This window comes from Podarcis vaucheri, assembly GCF_965113315.1.
Source record: "Podarcis vaucheri genome assembly, chromosome: 1".
Lineage (NCBI taxonomy): Eukaryota > Metazoa > Chordata > Lepidosauria > Squamata > Lacertidae > Podarcis > Podarcis vaucheri.
The window spans coordinates 101,589,512-101,605,257 of record NC_138759.1 but is presented as its reverse complement, the minus strand read 5'-3'; the positions used below and the strand labels follow the sequence as shown (position 1 = coordinate 101,605,257).

Below are 15,746 nucleotides of genomic sequence, written 5' to 3'. Positions count from 1 at the left end.
TGCATGTTACGGTCATTAGTATATCAAATTTTAACACATCCTGCATGGCCCAAATACCCAGAGAAGGGTTCCCCCCTCCCAATACATCAAAGGCATCAAGTGGTACCAAGCTCACAAGGGAGCTTATTTCCAAGACATCTTTAGTTCAAATTGTACATACCGAAGAATGTTGCAGTCAATCATCTAAGCAGCTTCACTCACCAGCAGATTATATCTAAACTCCCATTTCAAAGAAAAGCATTTCAAGCTCTGCTACTTAAGTGACAGTGGAATTAATTCCTTCCTTGCTGATCTCATTTGCTATTCTTCATAGCCCTTGCTGAGCTGACCAGGAGTACAGTAGTGAATACTTTTCTGTGTCTTTATGCTTTTGTTTCATGAAAACTTCATTGCATTTTTCATGGTAATGAGATTTTTTCTCAGCTACTATGAAATAATCATTTTCTAATCATGAGACAGATTCTTTATAACACAGTGCTAATCTATGCTTAAGGAAAATTAGAACATTTCAAACTAACTACTAGGTGCACTGACTTCTAATAAGTGCTAGTAGATCTAAATGATCTATTCCCCCCTCCCCTCTGCATCATTTTCTTTATATTATGCAGCTGGACGAATCTTGATACTATTTTTCCTTCTAGTTGGTTGCTGGTGTGACTTGTTTGGAACAATATTCCCTGCCTCCAAATATTCCTGCCACTTTTTAATTTTTTTCCTTCCAGTTCTCTTTCTGCCCAGCATCAAAACAAAGGACAAATCTAATTGCAAATGAGATTCTTTTTATTTACAGAATTCCTATATATTAGGTTGCCCTCACTTTCCCTTTCTGATTAAATTCTCTACTCTTGGTTAAGATAATCTGACGGCATTTGAATGGTCTGAACTATATAAAACAGGGATGAATAATAGGTGAATGGGGTACAAATCTGGACCATTGGTTCCTGTTTTGTATATTATATTACATAGCATTTGTGTACCGTATGTATAGGGTCCATCAGTATATGGTCTAAGTCAGGGGCGGAGAATGTTTTCTGAGTGGTGGGCCAGATCCTATCTTCTCATCCCTGCCATGCCAAATTTCACACATGAATGAGGCCGTTCACCTGTCAGTCACCTGATACTAGTGGCCACTGAGGCCAACTTGGCCTGAAGTGGATCAGGAGTGTCCTTGCATGCATCATTATACAGAATATGATGAAACCAATTTCCTGTATCCACCCACAGCACATCTGTCTTGAGGGGCCTTGGTTTATTGATCAGCCTATTACTGAGGCTGCACAAAAAACCCACCATGTGCTGGCCTTGTGAGGGCAGAGTTCGAATGAGTGGATAATTCCTCCTACGGAGGGATGCCAACCTTGAAACAGGGCAGAAAGGGGCTTATCCAACCTGGGATCTTCTGAGCCAGCTCCACTGCAGCCACATAATGGCCATTTTAGGATGCTTCAGCAATTTAACTACCAGCCACCTTCCATCCTGAGTCCCGACTGCAGTGGTGGTACTGTCATGCCATTAAGCCCACCGCTCCCCCTTTGGGGTTTGGATTGCAGCTTGAGTCCATATCCTGATCTATACAGCTTTGCCTGCCTCAGATAACAGAAATACTTAAAAGTTGTCTGAGACTTTATTAGTCTACCTGTATGCCCCCGTGTTGTAACATAACCTACAATGAAAAAGGAGGGAAAGAGAACAGGTAGAAAAGCCCATTAATTTAGGGGGAGAATTCATTATATTTGCTAAGGAAGGTGCTTGTAAAGTGTACTTGTCACAGACACTGCTTAATGATGCCTACAACATAGCAATACTTCTGTACTTGCTTAGTAAGAGTTGCAATTTTCCAGCAGCTTTGATTATCTGTTTTGTCTGTGGCCTGGGTTAAAATGATCTTAGACTAAAAGAGATCAAATAGAGAAACTGGAAAGGCCATTAGAGGAGGTTGTGTAGCAACAGAGAAGGGAAGGCAATGTGTGTGTATAAAGAGTATCCTTAATAGGTTCTTTTTCCAAAGTGAAACTAATTAAGTTTTTCACTTTTGGATTAGTAACTGAGGAGTACAGTAATACCTCGGGATAAATACGCTTCAGGTTGAGCGCTTTCGGGTTGCACTCTGTGGCGACCCAGAAGTAACGGAGTGCGTTACTTCCGGGTTTTGCCGCTCGCGTATGTGCAGATGGTCAAAATGACGTCACGTGCATGTGCAAAAGCGGCGAAACGTGACCCGCACACGCGCAGACACGTTGTCGCGTCTTACGTTCTGTTTGGGATGCGAACGGGGCTCCGGAATGGATCACGTTCGCATCCCGAGGTACCACTGTACTGTTATTTTGAAGTGTAGACAATGAAAGGAGCAGTCATGATTAATGATATGTGTAGGCTGATGCAATTTATGTTTATTGAGAAATAGCTCCAACTAAGTTAAATGGAGTTTACTCCCAAGTAAGTGCACATAGAAGTCTACCCTTAACATTTCACTCATTTTCCATTGGGTGGAAAGTATCATAAGACGGAGAAGAATTTTAGTTTGACGCAGGGATTCAAGTTTTGCAGGAAATTTTTTGATAAAAGTATCTTGTACAAACATGTCACCATCCATTCTGAAATCCATTCTCATGTCCATTGGGCATGTTCCATTCCATTTACATATTTGCCAATGTATACATTGTCCCTTTGATTTTCTTGTTTCTGTTTATACAGTGGCATGGCTGGGGTGGGTGGGTGAGGAAGGGGTGGATCGCCCTGGCTGCCATGTCCTTCCCAAGAGCCCCTCTGTCTCGTTCCCAAAGCTGGGCAAGTGCCATGTAGGCTTTGGGAAGGGGGCAGGAAGGAACCCCCTATACGTGCCCTGGGGGGACCAGTTGCGCTGCCCTAAATCTGCCTCTGCCAGTTCTGTGACTGTCAGCTCATCTTAATAAAGTGAATATTATGCAATACTGCTGCTCTTTGGGTTTTATATCTAATCAACATAGGTACTTGCCCTTTCAGATTCTCCTTTTGGAATGGGGATGTCATGATGAGATCTGCACTTCAAAATTTACCTCTACCCCAGAATCTTTTTTACCTCTTTACTTTTGCTAAGCTTAAATGTGATGTATCACAGTATAATCATATTAATCTACCATGTCAGAGGCTGGGTTGGTTTTCTCACAGACCTACCACTATGCCTGCTATATTTAAATACTTTGGGTACTGTCAAGCCTAGTGCCAGTCAGGAAATATATTGGAAGTGGGGGAATGGAAAAAAAAAAACAGAGTATTTTTATTGAAAAAAATTAACATCCTCAAAACCTTTGTTCTAAGGATCTGAAAGGCCTAAGCTGCTTGCAGCCCTATTCATTAAATGCTTATTTTTAATTTCCTTATATTGCATTTTTGGAACAGATGCCTACCATGTGACTTTCTGTGCTACAATAGTGTTATCCCAAGGATTTGCTTAATTCAAAAACTTAGGGGGGTGTGTGTGTGTGTGTGTGTGTGTGTGTGTCACACACAGATGGCGTCCATTGAAAAACTTCATTGTACCTAGAAAGTTAAAAACCCATTTCCTTGGTAACATTTATTAAGAAGAGCTAAGTACGAATCTTCAGTTGCTTTTAGTTAGGTCTTTTCCTTTCCCTCCCATTACAAATTTTGTGAAGAATTTGCCAAAACACTTTAGAAATATTTTCCCTTCCTTTCCTTGATGTCTGCATTTCCTTTAGTCTGTTGGCATGCATTCTAATAAACGATATTGTCCACATCTTTTGGCTTTACATACTGAATTCATGACATAATGAAATATGTATAATACTCAGTTCCCTCAAAGGGCAGTGCATATATATGTCTCTGTGTGCACTGTATAATTAACAGTGCTATCCTTTGCGTGTGTGCTCATAAGTTGCAGTAAGTCATATGGAACATAATCCTAGGTAAGTGTGTCTAGAATTGCAGTCTGATTCTGCTTTCTTCCTTTGACTTTATATTCTTGTTTTTGATCAAATATTTATTTCTGCTGTTACAAACTCTTTTTTGAAGGAGCTCTGCATGGCAGTTCAGCCTCACAACCCAGGTAGTAGCTTCTGTTACTGAATAAGAAGCCAGTCAGCCAGTCCTCTAGACACTGTACCACACTGGTTTTTTGCATATTTTGCATATGGATGTTATAACACATTTAGGACATTTTACAGTGGATCAATTTGTTTTCTTTCCTTCATAGTATGCACTCTTAACTTCTTAATCACATTTGGATGACTTAAGATAAAGTGAACTGGTTTAAAGCATGACAAATACATAACAACATTAGCAATATATCATGTGTAATATATCTGATGCTTCTTTAAACAGATCTTGATAATGTGGAAGGCATTGCAGTAGACTGGCTTGGAAATAATCTGTTTTGGACAAATGATGGCTACAGGAAAACAATTAATGTTGCCAGATTAGAGAAAGCCTCTCAAAGTCGGAAGATTCTGTTGGAAGGAGACATGTCACACCCAAGAGGAATTGTTGTGGATCCTGTCAATGGGTATGAAAGCTTTTAAAAAATAATTTAAAATAAAATTTAGCCCCTTTTCACCATTAACCTCCCTCCCCCCAATAATATTCTCCCGCACTGTTAAGCTAGATATTTCAGTGGATGTAAGTGAATTGTATGCCTAAATGTCCATGGGGATAATGCTTGGGAGTTTGCTGTTTTTGTGACCACCAAAGTTGGGTTCTCCACTATGATTCACCACTATGATTCACCCACCATTACTCCCTTTGTATCCAGGCAGCATTATCTACTAGTAACTGTGCATAAAATATGCACAATTACCAAGGGTGTGGGGGAATGCAGTTTGCTGCTAGGTTAGTTTTCTTCACTCCAAGCTCAAAACATTATTAAATATACACGTGCGCACATACAAACACACTCTCACTCACTCACTCACGCACTCACTCAATTAATATATAGTTTTGGAATTAAAACTCAGCGGCTAGCTGTGCTCTTTCACTGAAGATCTGACTTAGCATCCTAAATGCTGTGAGTGGGAATGGACTGGGAGGGGATAGAATGGAACTGGAATAAAAATCACTGCCTAGAATGGAACCGGCAGGAAATGGAGTAAAACTGGAGTAGACATCAGCTTCTAGAGTGGAAAGGAACAGGAGAGTCAGTTGAATAGTTCTTGTGTCCGGGAAAGCAAAAGCCAGAATGTGTACCTTGCACTATGCATGCATTGTATGTACCGTTATATAATTTGTGAGTGTGAAATGATTTATTTTTTTTTGCAAAAATTGGGCTATTTTAACAGAAGGGGAAGAGTCAAATTGATATCAAGGAGCACAATAGGGATTAGAGGAAAAACAGCAGCTATGTGGATTCATCCAATATTGTGGTTATGAAAATATTCCAACCCTACCAACAAGGAGATTGAACAATATGGTAACATTAAAAATCCCTTTTGAAAAGTAAGACCAAATTGGTGAAGAACAATTCTACATTACTATTTAATTGTTTATATTATTTTATCTCAAATACAGTTTAAGAGCCAATTTGGCAAAGTTAACAGGTGGATTCAAAAACAGTCAAATACTGAAACCTTTTAGATTGTTACAATAATAGAAGATTGCCTAGTAGCTATTTACTCACATTGAAGACTTCATCTCGAACACAAAACTCAGCACTTCCTGGACAACCTTTTCCAGTCCAGGTAGACAATACTGAGCTAGATAGATTAATGGTCACATTCAATATTAGGCTGCTTTCTATGTTCATATGTTATAATATCCTGTTTTTTCAATAGTCCCTCTAAGAATTTGAATTTAAATAGTGATTTTATAATCTTAAACTGGTCCACAAACACCATGCTTCCATCTACTTAAAGATACAACTTTAGTATTAGCCTTCCTAGTATGCAATAGTGTTCATTGAACTCTGTCAGCAAGATAGCTAACTCTTGACAACTGACATCGTCTTTTTAAATTGCATAAATATTGAGTTGAACTACCAATGGAATCACAGCACCTTTTGCCCCACTACAAGGTGACTTTGCCAGCACCTAGTTTCAACTCAATTTTTATGCAATTTAAAAGAGGATGTCAGTTGTCAAAGACCAGGTGGATTGAAGCTTTTAATAGGGGCTGACATACACTGAGAGATTTGACCACTATATGTTTGGACTGAATAGTTTTGGAAAAACCTGACATGGGAGAGTGGTAGCAAAGAAATCTAATATCACCCTCTGAATGTATCCCCATATGAAGTGATTGGAGAAGATCAGCTCAGGTGATACCTTGGGGTGAGAAAATCAACCCGAAAGCTTAAATGAAGCCAACCTTGCAAAGAAGAAACAATCACCATCACCATTTTAATAATAATAATAATAATAATAATAATAATAATAATAATAATAATATTTATATCCCGCCCTCCCCAGCCAAAGCCGAGCTCAGAGCAGCTAACAACAGTAAAAAAAGCACAGTTTACATAAAATCACAGTCATTTAATTAAAATACATTCCAAAATCAATTCAGAGTCAAATTAATGGCAACCATTGGTCTAGAGTTCTATGAGGATATAGGAAAATAGGATAGGAAATGCCATATATTTAAATCGAAAGCGTGCACATAATTAGCCATTCAAATGGTGTGTGCACACCATATCTTGTGATTGATTTTGTGGGGTGGGGCTTGCTTGTGCTGCCCCCCCCATTTTATTTAAGTTGGCACCCCTGTGAAATAAAACAGGTTAAAGAACCTGGCTTGCTCTGAACCTGGTTTGGACATAATGGGGGACAATAGCTAATTGAAGAGTCGGTACTTAGGTTTAGGTCTGCCATGTTACAGAGGGCTAAAGGTGAAGAGATATACAGCTGAAATTGTGCTGAGTTTTCTGCCCATCTCTTCTGCAGCTGTAGAAGAGCCTTGGGAGCAGAGAAACACCGCATTTGGCTGCAGCAAGTTTTCTCGGTGCAAGTCTACAGCAGAGAAATTTGCCCAGGGGAAATCAGGCCAGAGCATTCATCTGACAGTGTGCAAATAACTGATCCCCACCCCACCCCTACACAAAGTGGTGTGATAGTAATTTAGAGAACCGAGAAATGATAGATACGTTAAGAAGTTATGAGCTTCATGTTAATCAGAATGCTCTTTGCTCTGCTTTGTCAGCTTGGGGCACAGGAGACAGCAGTCAGTAGTGAACATGTACTCAAAGAACAGTTCATTTCAAAATTAATGGATCATGGTCTCAAGTGAATGTACTTTATAAAACAGCCTTCCTTGCTGCTTCCACTAGTTTCAAGATAGTTGTAGTAATATTCTTATTAAGCAAATTTTTAAAAAGATCAGAAACTAATATATTATAAGCTGCAATATGCATATTAAAAACCTTACAAAATAATGTTGCAAGACAGCATGTTATTTTCTATACTATTCATTATTCAAGTTCACCAGATTTTTTAAGATAGCGGGTGAGTTAGATAGTGTATAGCAAATGAACCTTCATGCTGTTCTAGAACCAAAGTAAACCAGAATATGACCGAATAATGAACTATATACCAACTAGTCTATAGAGATGGAAGACATTCTTCCTATGAGATGATGCTTCCTCTTGGAGGCTTCAAGCAGGTCTTCCCAAGGTAGGGTTGCCATATTTCAAAAGGTAAAAACCAGGACAACCCAAAAGTTGATAGATTCTCAGACTACTGTTGTTTTTTACCTTCCTTCAGACTATTTTCCTGACCCCCCCCCCCCACTGATCTCCTGTGACTCACTAATCTCCTGTGAGTTTTATGAATTATTGTTTTCTCTCCTGGTTGCTTGTTGGTTTGTCATGAGAAAACGTTGGGTCCTTTCCCCCCACTCCCAACCCTCTGGGATTCTTTGTAGGTGTTTTTTCTTTGGGGTGTATGTTTGTGGACATTATATCCACAAAGGGCCAGTTTCATCAACTTCTTTTTTCCAATCAGGGGGAAACTGGCTACACAGCAACAGATTTTTGGCAAATCCTACAAAGAACCACCATGAAGTGGGAGTGCCATTTATGCATTGTTTGTGGCTGGCTCCTTTTTTCTCTTGCTAGCAGGCCTATAATAAGTATGTGAGTGGCGCTGTGATCTAAACCACTGAGCCTCTTGGGCTTGCTGATTGGAAGGTCGGCAGTTCAAATACCCGCAACTGAGTAAGCTCCTGTTGCTCTGTCCCAGCTCCTGCCAAGCTAGCACTTCGAAAGCACGCCAGTGCAAGTAGATAAATAGGTACCACTGTGACGGGAAGGTAAACTGCATTTCCGTGACAGTGTCCTGGAAAGCTGTCTGTGGACAAACACTGGCTCCCTCAACCTGAAAGTGAGATGAGTGCCGCAACCCCATAGTTGCATTTGACTGGACTTAACCCTCCAGGGGTCCTTTCTGGTACTCTCAGAGTGGCCACCAGTGTTAAACCCCTCAATTTTTGGCAAGTTGGCTAGCTTGTGTGGTCCCAGCTTAACTTCTCAGCAAGCATACTAGTACTTGTTGAAAAGAAGTGGCTGCAGCATTTGGTACACAGCAGTGGCTTTCCCACCTTTTTTCTTCAGTTGGCAGAAAGTGGTTCTATTTGCTCCAATGGCTTCCTCTCACTTCTCAGCTGCCCCTCTGGAGGCCTTTCTGACACCAAGATATGTGTGGCTGTACAGTCTCTTCTGGCTGATGTCATATATAGAGCTTCCAGCCAGCAGAGGACAGGAATGAGTACTCCAGGAGTCTTGGTCCCCCAATTGCCTTTCCAAGGGAGGGGAAATTTCCTTGGTTCCTTTCTTGGGTGAAGGACTTCATCTATGCTCTAGGAGCATTTGTGTCCCTTCATAACTGGATGACATTCTGGTGCACGCCCCTTCTCAGAATCAGGGCATGCAGGACACCTACACAATAGCCACCTGTCTGCAAGAATCAGGATTTTTGGTCAACATGGAAAAGAGTGTCATCTTCCCCATGCAAGTCTCTTAGGCACCTTGGAGCTTGCCTTGACACCAAATGTTTCTCGATATGTCTGATGCTGGAATAGGTGGACAAGCTTCTGATGACCTTACATGTCATTCTGTGATCTTTGCCAAGCACTCTGATAGAATCTACCTATCTGCAGGGCTTGATGCTATCAAGCTTTGTTTTCCTGCCATGGGCTCAATTTCATATCTGGTCACTTCATCAACTGCTCAGGTCATATCAATATGTCATTGCAGCAAAGAGGTCTGAGATGGTGGGGATTCCATCTGCACTGAAGAGGGAGCTGTCTTGGTGGCTGGCACCCCATAATCTGTCTGCAGGAGTGTCCCTGGAGGGGCCCTCTTGTGTGGTTCTCACTACCAATTCAAACCTCTTTGGCTGGAGGGGGGGTGGCCTTTATCCAAGGCAAAAATGTCAAGATGGGCCTCAATGTTCTGAATTTGAAAATGGTTTACCTTGAGCAGGATCCTGACTCTGGAGGACCAGGGATGCCATGTTTGTTCTGGTTTGATATGGATTTACAACAATTTGGCCAAGGCTTATGTCAGTAGACAGGGAGGCTCGTGATACTGCATATTGATGTCAGAGGTATCCAAACTTCTGAGTATGGCAAACCTTTCTGTGTCATCTACTCAGCTTGAAGACAGAACATCTGAAAAGAGTGGACTTGTTGAGCCAAATAACTGTGAAAGAGGCATAGTGGCAGCTGAACCCTATGGTGCTCTACTTTTTGGCGTGCTAGCTGGGTCAACCAGTGACAGCCCTGTTTGCTTCAGCAGAAAATGTTCAGCTAAGCACCTTCAATTCACATTTTTTTGTCTCTGGCTGCACTGGAAACAGAGTGGCATCTGGGATAACTTTATGCATTTCTGGCTTCAGTTTGATTCAGAGAACTGTGCAGAAAGTCCATCAAGTCCAAACTGAGGTGATTCTGGTGGCCTGAGGGGTTTGGTTCCCAGATCTAGTCAGTTTGATGGTGCAGGCTCCCTAGAGGTTTGATGTTCAGGAGGATCTTCTCCATCAGGAACCAGTGGTCCATACTTAGTGGGGATGATTCCTCTGCCTGGAGAGGAGGCAAAAGCATTGAGAGGACTCTGCCTCCTCATAGGAGGAATGCCTTTCATCCAGATCATTAAACAGAAATTCGTGGTAAGGCTAATTCCCATTTTTCCAGGGTTTGCACCTTTACATAGTACTTGATTGAACACAAGCTATTCCACAAGAAGCTTATATTGACTTAAACTACATAGAAGAAATGTGAGCTGAACCTGTATCAAATTGACACTGGCAATTGCGTTTATGAAATGTTCCAGTTCATGGGTTGCAGTCTTCTAGATTTGTAGCATAATACTAAGCTTATATAGTTCAGAAAGGGAAAGTTTGGAAAAAAGGGTGTTCTGACACACATTTACTAAACTATTTTAGTTAAGCAGAATTGTGATCTATGTATTTGAGCATCCTGTGCCTGACAGCAGCCAGTTCCCCCATTTGTATCTTTTTAAAATAACACGTGGTTTGTTTGTTTTTTATAGAAAGGAATATTAGTTACTGCATTATAATTCTCTTTGTGCTTCAGATAAATATTGTTGAAGCTATGCCTGTATTTTAATTAATTCCAGATGTGAGCATTAATGCCACTTTGGTTGATCCTGGCTTGGGACGTGACTGGTGGTAACTGTAAAACAAAGAGGACTATTTTTAAGCAATGGCCTTTTAACAAGTCAAATAAATGTTTGCAAGTGCTATTGATTCATTGTAGTGTTGAGAAGAGCAAAGAGTATATTGATCTGGTTATTTACTTCAATTCAAGATAGCTGACATAAAGATTTTACTAAAGGTGCCTTCAGATGAGCACAAGTAGATGAGTGCCTCCAGACTGTCACTGTTGTGGGGGAGGGGAGGGATTCAAGAGCATACCAGGAATTCAAGTTTGTGCAATTAAAGTGGTTGGAAGTGTTACATTATCCGTGCACAACAAATTCTCTTTAAAAAAATAAGATTTGTTGCTATTAGGAAAGTAATGGGGGAAAGAGTGTGGAATGAATGATTAAATGGAGAAACACGTAAACATCCCACAAGCAAATCAGGATGAATGACCATTGTAATACAACTGACCCATAAACAAATCAGAATGGATGTTCAATAGTCTGACCATCAATCGCATAAGCTGTCTTTCAACATGCTTGGCATCAAACTTACACACAGACACACAACTGCATCAGAATTTATGAAACATGCATGTTGGATACTACCTCAATTCTGCAGTAAGACCAAATAATATTTGGTGCCAATTTGTAATAGAATTCAGAAATCTAGACTGCTAAACTTTGCTTTTATCTATACTGTCATCATGGTGTATACCAGCGGCAACTTATTCCTTGATGAATTTGTCTTAGAATTCTGTAGGCACTGATATTTTCCCTGGCTATGACTTACAGGGTATAGGGTATCCTAAACATTTTATTTCAAAATACAGCCCTGTAAGTCATATTCAATACATTGAAACTGGACTTAAGTCAATGTATTTCAGTGGGTCTACTGTAACTTAATTGCATATCACCCATAGTGTAGAGTGTTTGCTCCTGATTATGACATAGTGATTTTTGTATAATAAAAAGGGAGATGATTCACAATCTTTTATGGAAACAAACAATTTTAATGGGAGTGCTGAGGGGTATTCCCGGTTGCAGAACTACTTTATACCTAGTCATTAAATTTCCACAAACTGGGAAAATGGTTAAATTAGTTTGCATTAGAAATACATATTCTCCAATCATTGCATAATTCTCTCCTTTATGATAAAGTCAGTTTGCCAGTTAAAAGAAAGAGATATCCTAAGCCTAGTGTGATTAGGTAAAGTTCGAAGCAGCTCATTAGCACAGCATCAACTTTCCATGTCAATCAATTCAGTTTTGTAATCATATAATTGATTATATTCTCTCAGGTCACATAGGAGTAGCTTTTCTCCCCCTGCCCCCCTTGGTGGATTACCTCTGTTACTCATTTATTGCTCTTGACAGGAAGAAAGAAAGCATTAAGAAGGCTTAAAGTAGAAACCCAATGGAGCTACTGCATCTCTGTAGAAGGCATTCTGCAATTTGGTTCAAATAATAAATGGATGCTTATTTATCATTTCATAGCTGGATGTATTGGACAGACTGGGAAGAAGATGAAATAGACGATAGCGTGGGACGAATTGAGAAGGCATGGATGGATGGCTACCACCGACAGATTTTTGTTACATCAAGGATGTTGTGGCCAAATGGATTAACTCTGGACTATCAAAACAACATATTGTACTGGTGTGATGCCTATTATGATCACATTGAACGAATATTTTTGAATGGAACTGACAGAAAGGTGAAAGAAATGTGATGCTGTGTTGCCCTCAAGCTTTCATTTCACTGAATTATATTGCAACTTTAAATTTTGGGTTTATTTGTTTTTTAATTAATTTCCTTCTATGGCTGATCTATGTGCTGGGGGTGGGGGGGCGTTTCCAGCATAAGGATGACTGAGGTAGTTTAGCTGGCATCCTGCTGCAGGGTGCAACCATATGTTATTTATTTTCTTTAGAAGAAGCAGAACACAAAGAGACTTTGTTATCTACCGTAATAATCCTATGTTAATGTTGAGTTGTTTTCGGTACATGGTGATACAGTACAAAGGTCCAAATTAAAGCTAATGGGATTGCTTTCCCTGACCATCTTAATTGGTTGGCACAGCCAACTACTTAAATACTTTTTGTAGCACATGCTGCTTCTCTGACATTGACCTAGTAGAGTTCACACTTCCATTGTAGCTTATATAGTAGAGTCCATTGTTTTGAACCTAGAAGACAGTGTGGTTGTGTCTGCCTCTCCTAAAACCAGAGAACCATGTTTGCCACCTTGATCTCCTTGGAGGCAAAGTAGGATATGTAAAAATAAATGCATAACATTCTAAAAATACGCCTAAACCAGCGAGCCGTACACATAGGGTTAATGTAGTGATTATTCACCAATGTTTGTGCGTTAGGCAGAATCACAGAACCATCAACAGTAGTAGATAGGTAGCTGTGTTGGTCTGCCATAGTAAAAAAAAAAAAAAGGATTTTTTGGAAGAATTTTTATATATATATAGAACCATCAACAGTCAGACAAAACTGCTCCGGTATCCTAACTTTTTTAATGTGAAGTGTGAACAATCCTGTCAGTGCTTGGCTCCTTGCATTTAATTTCTTCCCAGTTCTGTGGGTAGGATGAAGATTCCAGTTAATTACACAGACATTCTAGAGGACTTTCTGCAAAAGGGGTGAAAAAAACTAATTTGTCTTTTGCTAAAGATTTCTGCAGCTTTCAGTCTGTTCCATCATCAGTGCAAAAAAAAAGTGTTTCCAGTTGATCAATGAGCACAATTTCTATCCTGATTGCACCCTTAGGTGAAACTGAGAATAAACAGAGAAGTCAGTGCACCAATAACAATCTTAAGACAGCTAAATAGCTCTTCTGGGCTATTCCCTAGCTAAGAATGTTCTTAAGATTGTTTTAATTTTTATGGGGAATCTTCACACAAATGGTTAATGCAGCACAGAGGAACAATTCCTCCAATACACATTCAAAGCTAGTTAATATTACCCACATCAATCCTTGTATTTACGACTATATGGTTTATTTTATTTATTTAAAGCATGTATAAACTGCTTAATTTTTTTAAAAAAATCCCTAAGTGGTTCACAACATTAAAAACCTTAAACGATAACATTAAAACAAAGGTGCAACATAAAACCAGTAAAAGAGTAGTATAAAACTGCATTAAAAACACATTAAAGCAGGAACAGAATATCAGGGAATTTATAAGACACTGATGGTTGCCGCTTCACATATAGTAGAAGGAATGGCATTCCAAAGTATAGGGTCAATACCAGGAAATACCCTTTTTATCAATACCCTGTGACATTGTGTCAGATGTGGTACCACAATGAGAATTTCCCAAGATGATCTAAGACATCTTTCAGGTCCGTGTGAGGCAGCTGGTATTTCAAGTAACATGGCCCTGGGTTGTTCAGGGGATTTGTGTGCTAACAATAAGACCTTGAACATGGCCTGTTTCTGACCAGCTTATCTATGCTTGGACAAAATTGTTCAAATTCTGTCTCTGTCTTCCCCCCTCCCCTTGTCTGTTTTAAAGTGGAATTGTAAAGCATTTTACTGGTGCAGTGAATTTTAACATCTCTTTAACTAACGTTGATTAATTGTAGGTGGTCTACAGTGGAAAAGAATTAAACCATCCATTTGGACTGTCACACCATAGGAATTATATTTTCTGGACAGATTATATGAATGGCTCTATTTTCCAACTGGATTTGATGACTAGAAACGTGACACTTCTAAGAAGTGAGAGATCACCTCTGTTTGGGCTTCAGATTTATGATCCCCACAAGCAGCAAGGTACTGAGAACAATATTTTCTGTATTTACACTGAGCAGCGCTTTAACATTAATTACAGAAAGGCTACCCTTTTACCACATTGCCTCAATCTTTGTCATTAATTTGTGAGACATTCCAGCAAACATTAGCTACAACTAACTGCCATTAAAATAAATATGACTTAAGTTAGTCATAAATATGATGCATTGAAATAAATTGCAAATGACTTGCTGGATTATGTCTGTGGATTATGTAGTTGTTTACTATTAACTATTTATTCTCCAACAATTCATTGATCCAGTCAACATAGTAAAGGTAAAGGTAAAGGAACCCCTGACTGTTAGGTCTAGTCGCGGAAGACTCTGGGGTTGCTGCGCTCATCTTGATTTACTGGCCGAGGGAGCCGGTGTACAGCTTCCGGGTCATGTGGCCAGCATGACTAAGCCACTTCTGGCGAGCCAGAGCAGTGCACGGAAACGCCGTTTACCTTCCCCCTGGAGCGGTACCTATTTATCTGCTTGCACTTTGATGTGCTTTTGAACTGCTAGGTTGGCAGGAGCAGGGACCGGACAACGGGAGTTCGCCCTGTTGTGGGGATTCGAACCGCTGACCTTCTGATCGGCAAGCCCTAGGCTCTGTGGTTTAACACACAGCGCCACTCGCGTCAACAAATATCATACATCATACATCAGAGTTATTATTAACTGGAGGAGATACTCCATTAATTATAGATATTGAGATTTGTTAGGTTTTTGCTCTGACCTTCTAAAAATATTATTGGATGTTGAACAAATCCTATTGTGGTTTTGATCTAAATATCTTTCTGTGAAGTTTTTAAGGTCTGCAAATATGTAGTTAAAAGATCTGAAGTTATGTTCATTGTGCTTTGATAACCTTTTCATGGCTTTGAAGATGTAAGATCTAACCATTCTTCTATGTAATTTTAAGTCTGATGACCGATAACTCTTCCAGTTCTTTTCCTGTGTAGCTAAAAGTTCAAGGTTAAATTTGAATATGATCAATTTGCTTTGAAAGAGAGAATACTAGAAATTCATAGGGACCTCCATAAAATTATTTTTATTCTCCCCCCTCGGTGGGAGGAGGGTAACTAGTGTTTGGATTAAGTCTAATCCCCCCAGTTAGGTAGGCAGACTGAAAACAATAAACAATAGATGAGGGGGTCTTTCTCTCAATCCATAGGTGATTTCCTTATTTTGAGGAGGTAGACTCTGCATGGATTCTGCAACTGTGAGTTTGTCAAAATAAACAAACATCACAGAGAAGAGAGATATAGTGAAAGTCGGAGAGAGAGAGAGAGAGAGAGAGCGAGAGAGAGAGAGAGAGAGATGGAACTCCGAAACAGAAGGTAGACTGTGCTATCTGCCCAGATTAAACTCAC

General features: G+C 39.8%; 1 protein-coding gene across 3 annotated transcripts in view; it reads left to right on the top strand.

Annotated features, from left to right (window-relative positions):
* Window positions 1–15,746, top strand: part of LRP1B (LDL receptor related protein 1B) — a 768,212-nt gene that overhangs the window by 542,265 nt on the left and 210,201 nt on the right. For all 3 annotated transcript variants that reach the window (XM_082196914.1, XM_082196915.1, XM_082196913.1), the window contains 3 exons: window positions 4,321–4,501; window positions 12,080–12,299; window positions 14,179–14,368. In XM_082196914.1, coding sequence (XP_082053040.1) covers window positions 4,321–4,501; window positions 12,080–12,299; window positions 14,179–14,368 — 591 coding nt within the window. The remainder of the gene's footprint in view (window positions 1–4,320; window positions 4,502–12,079; window positions 12,300–14,178; window positions 14,369–15,746) is intronic.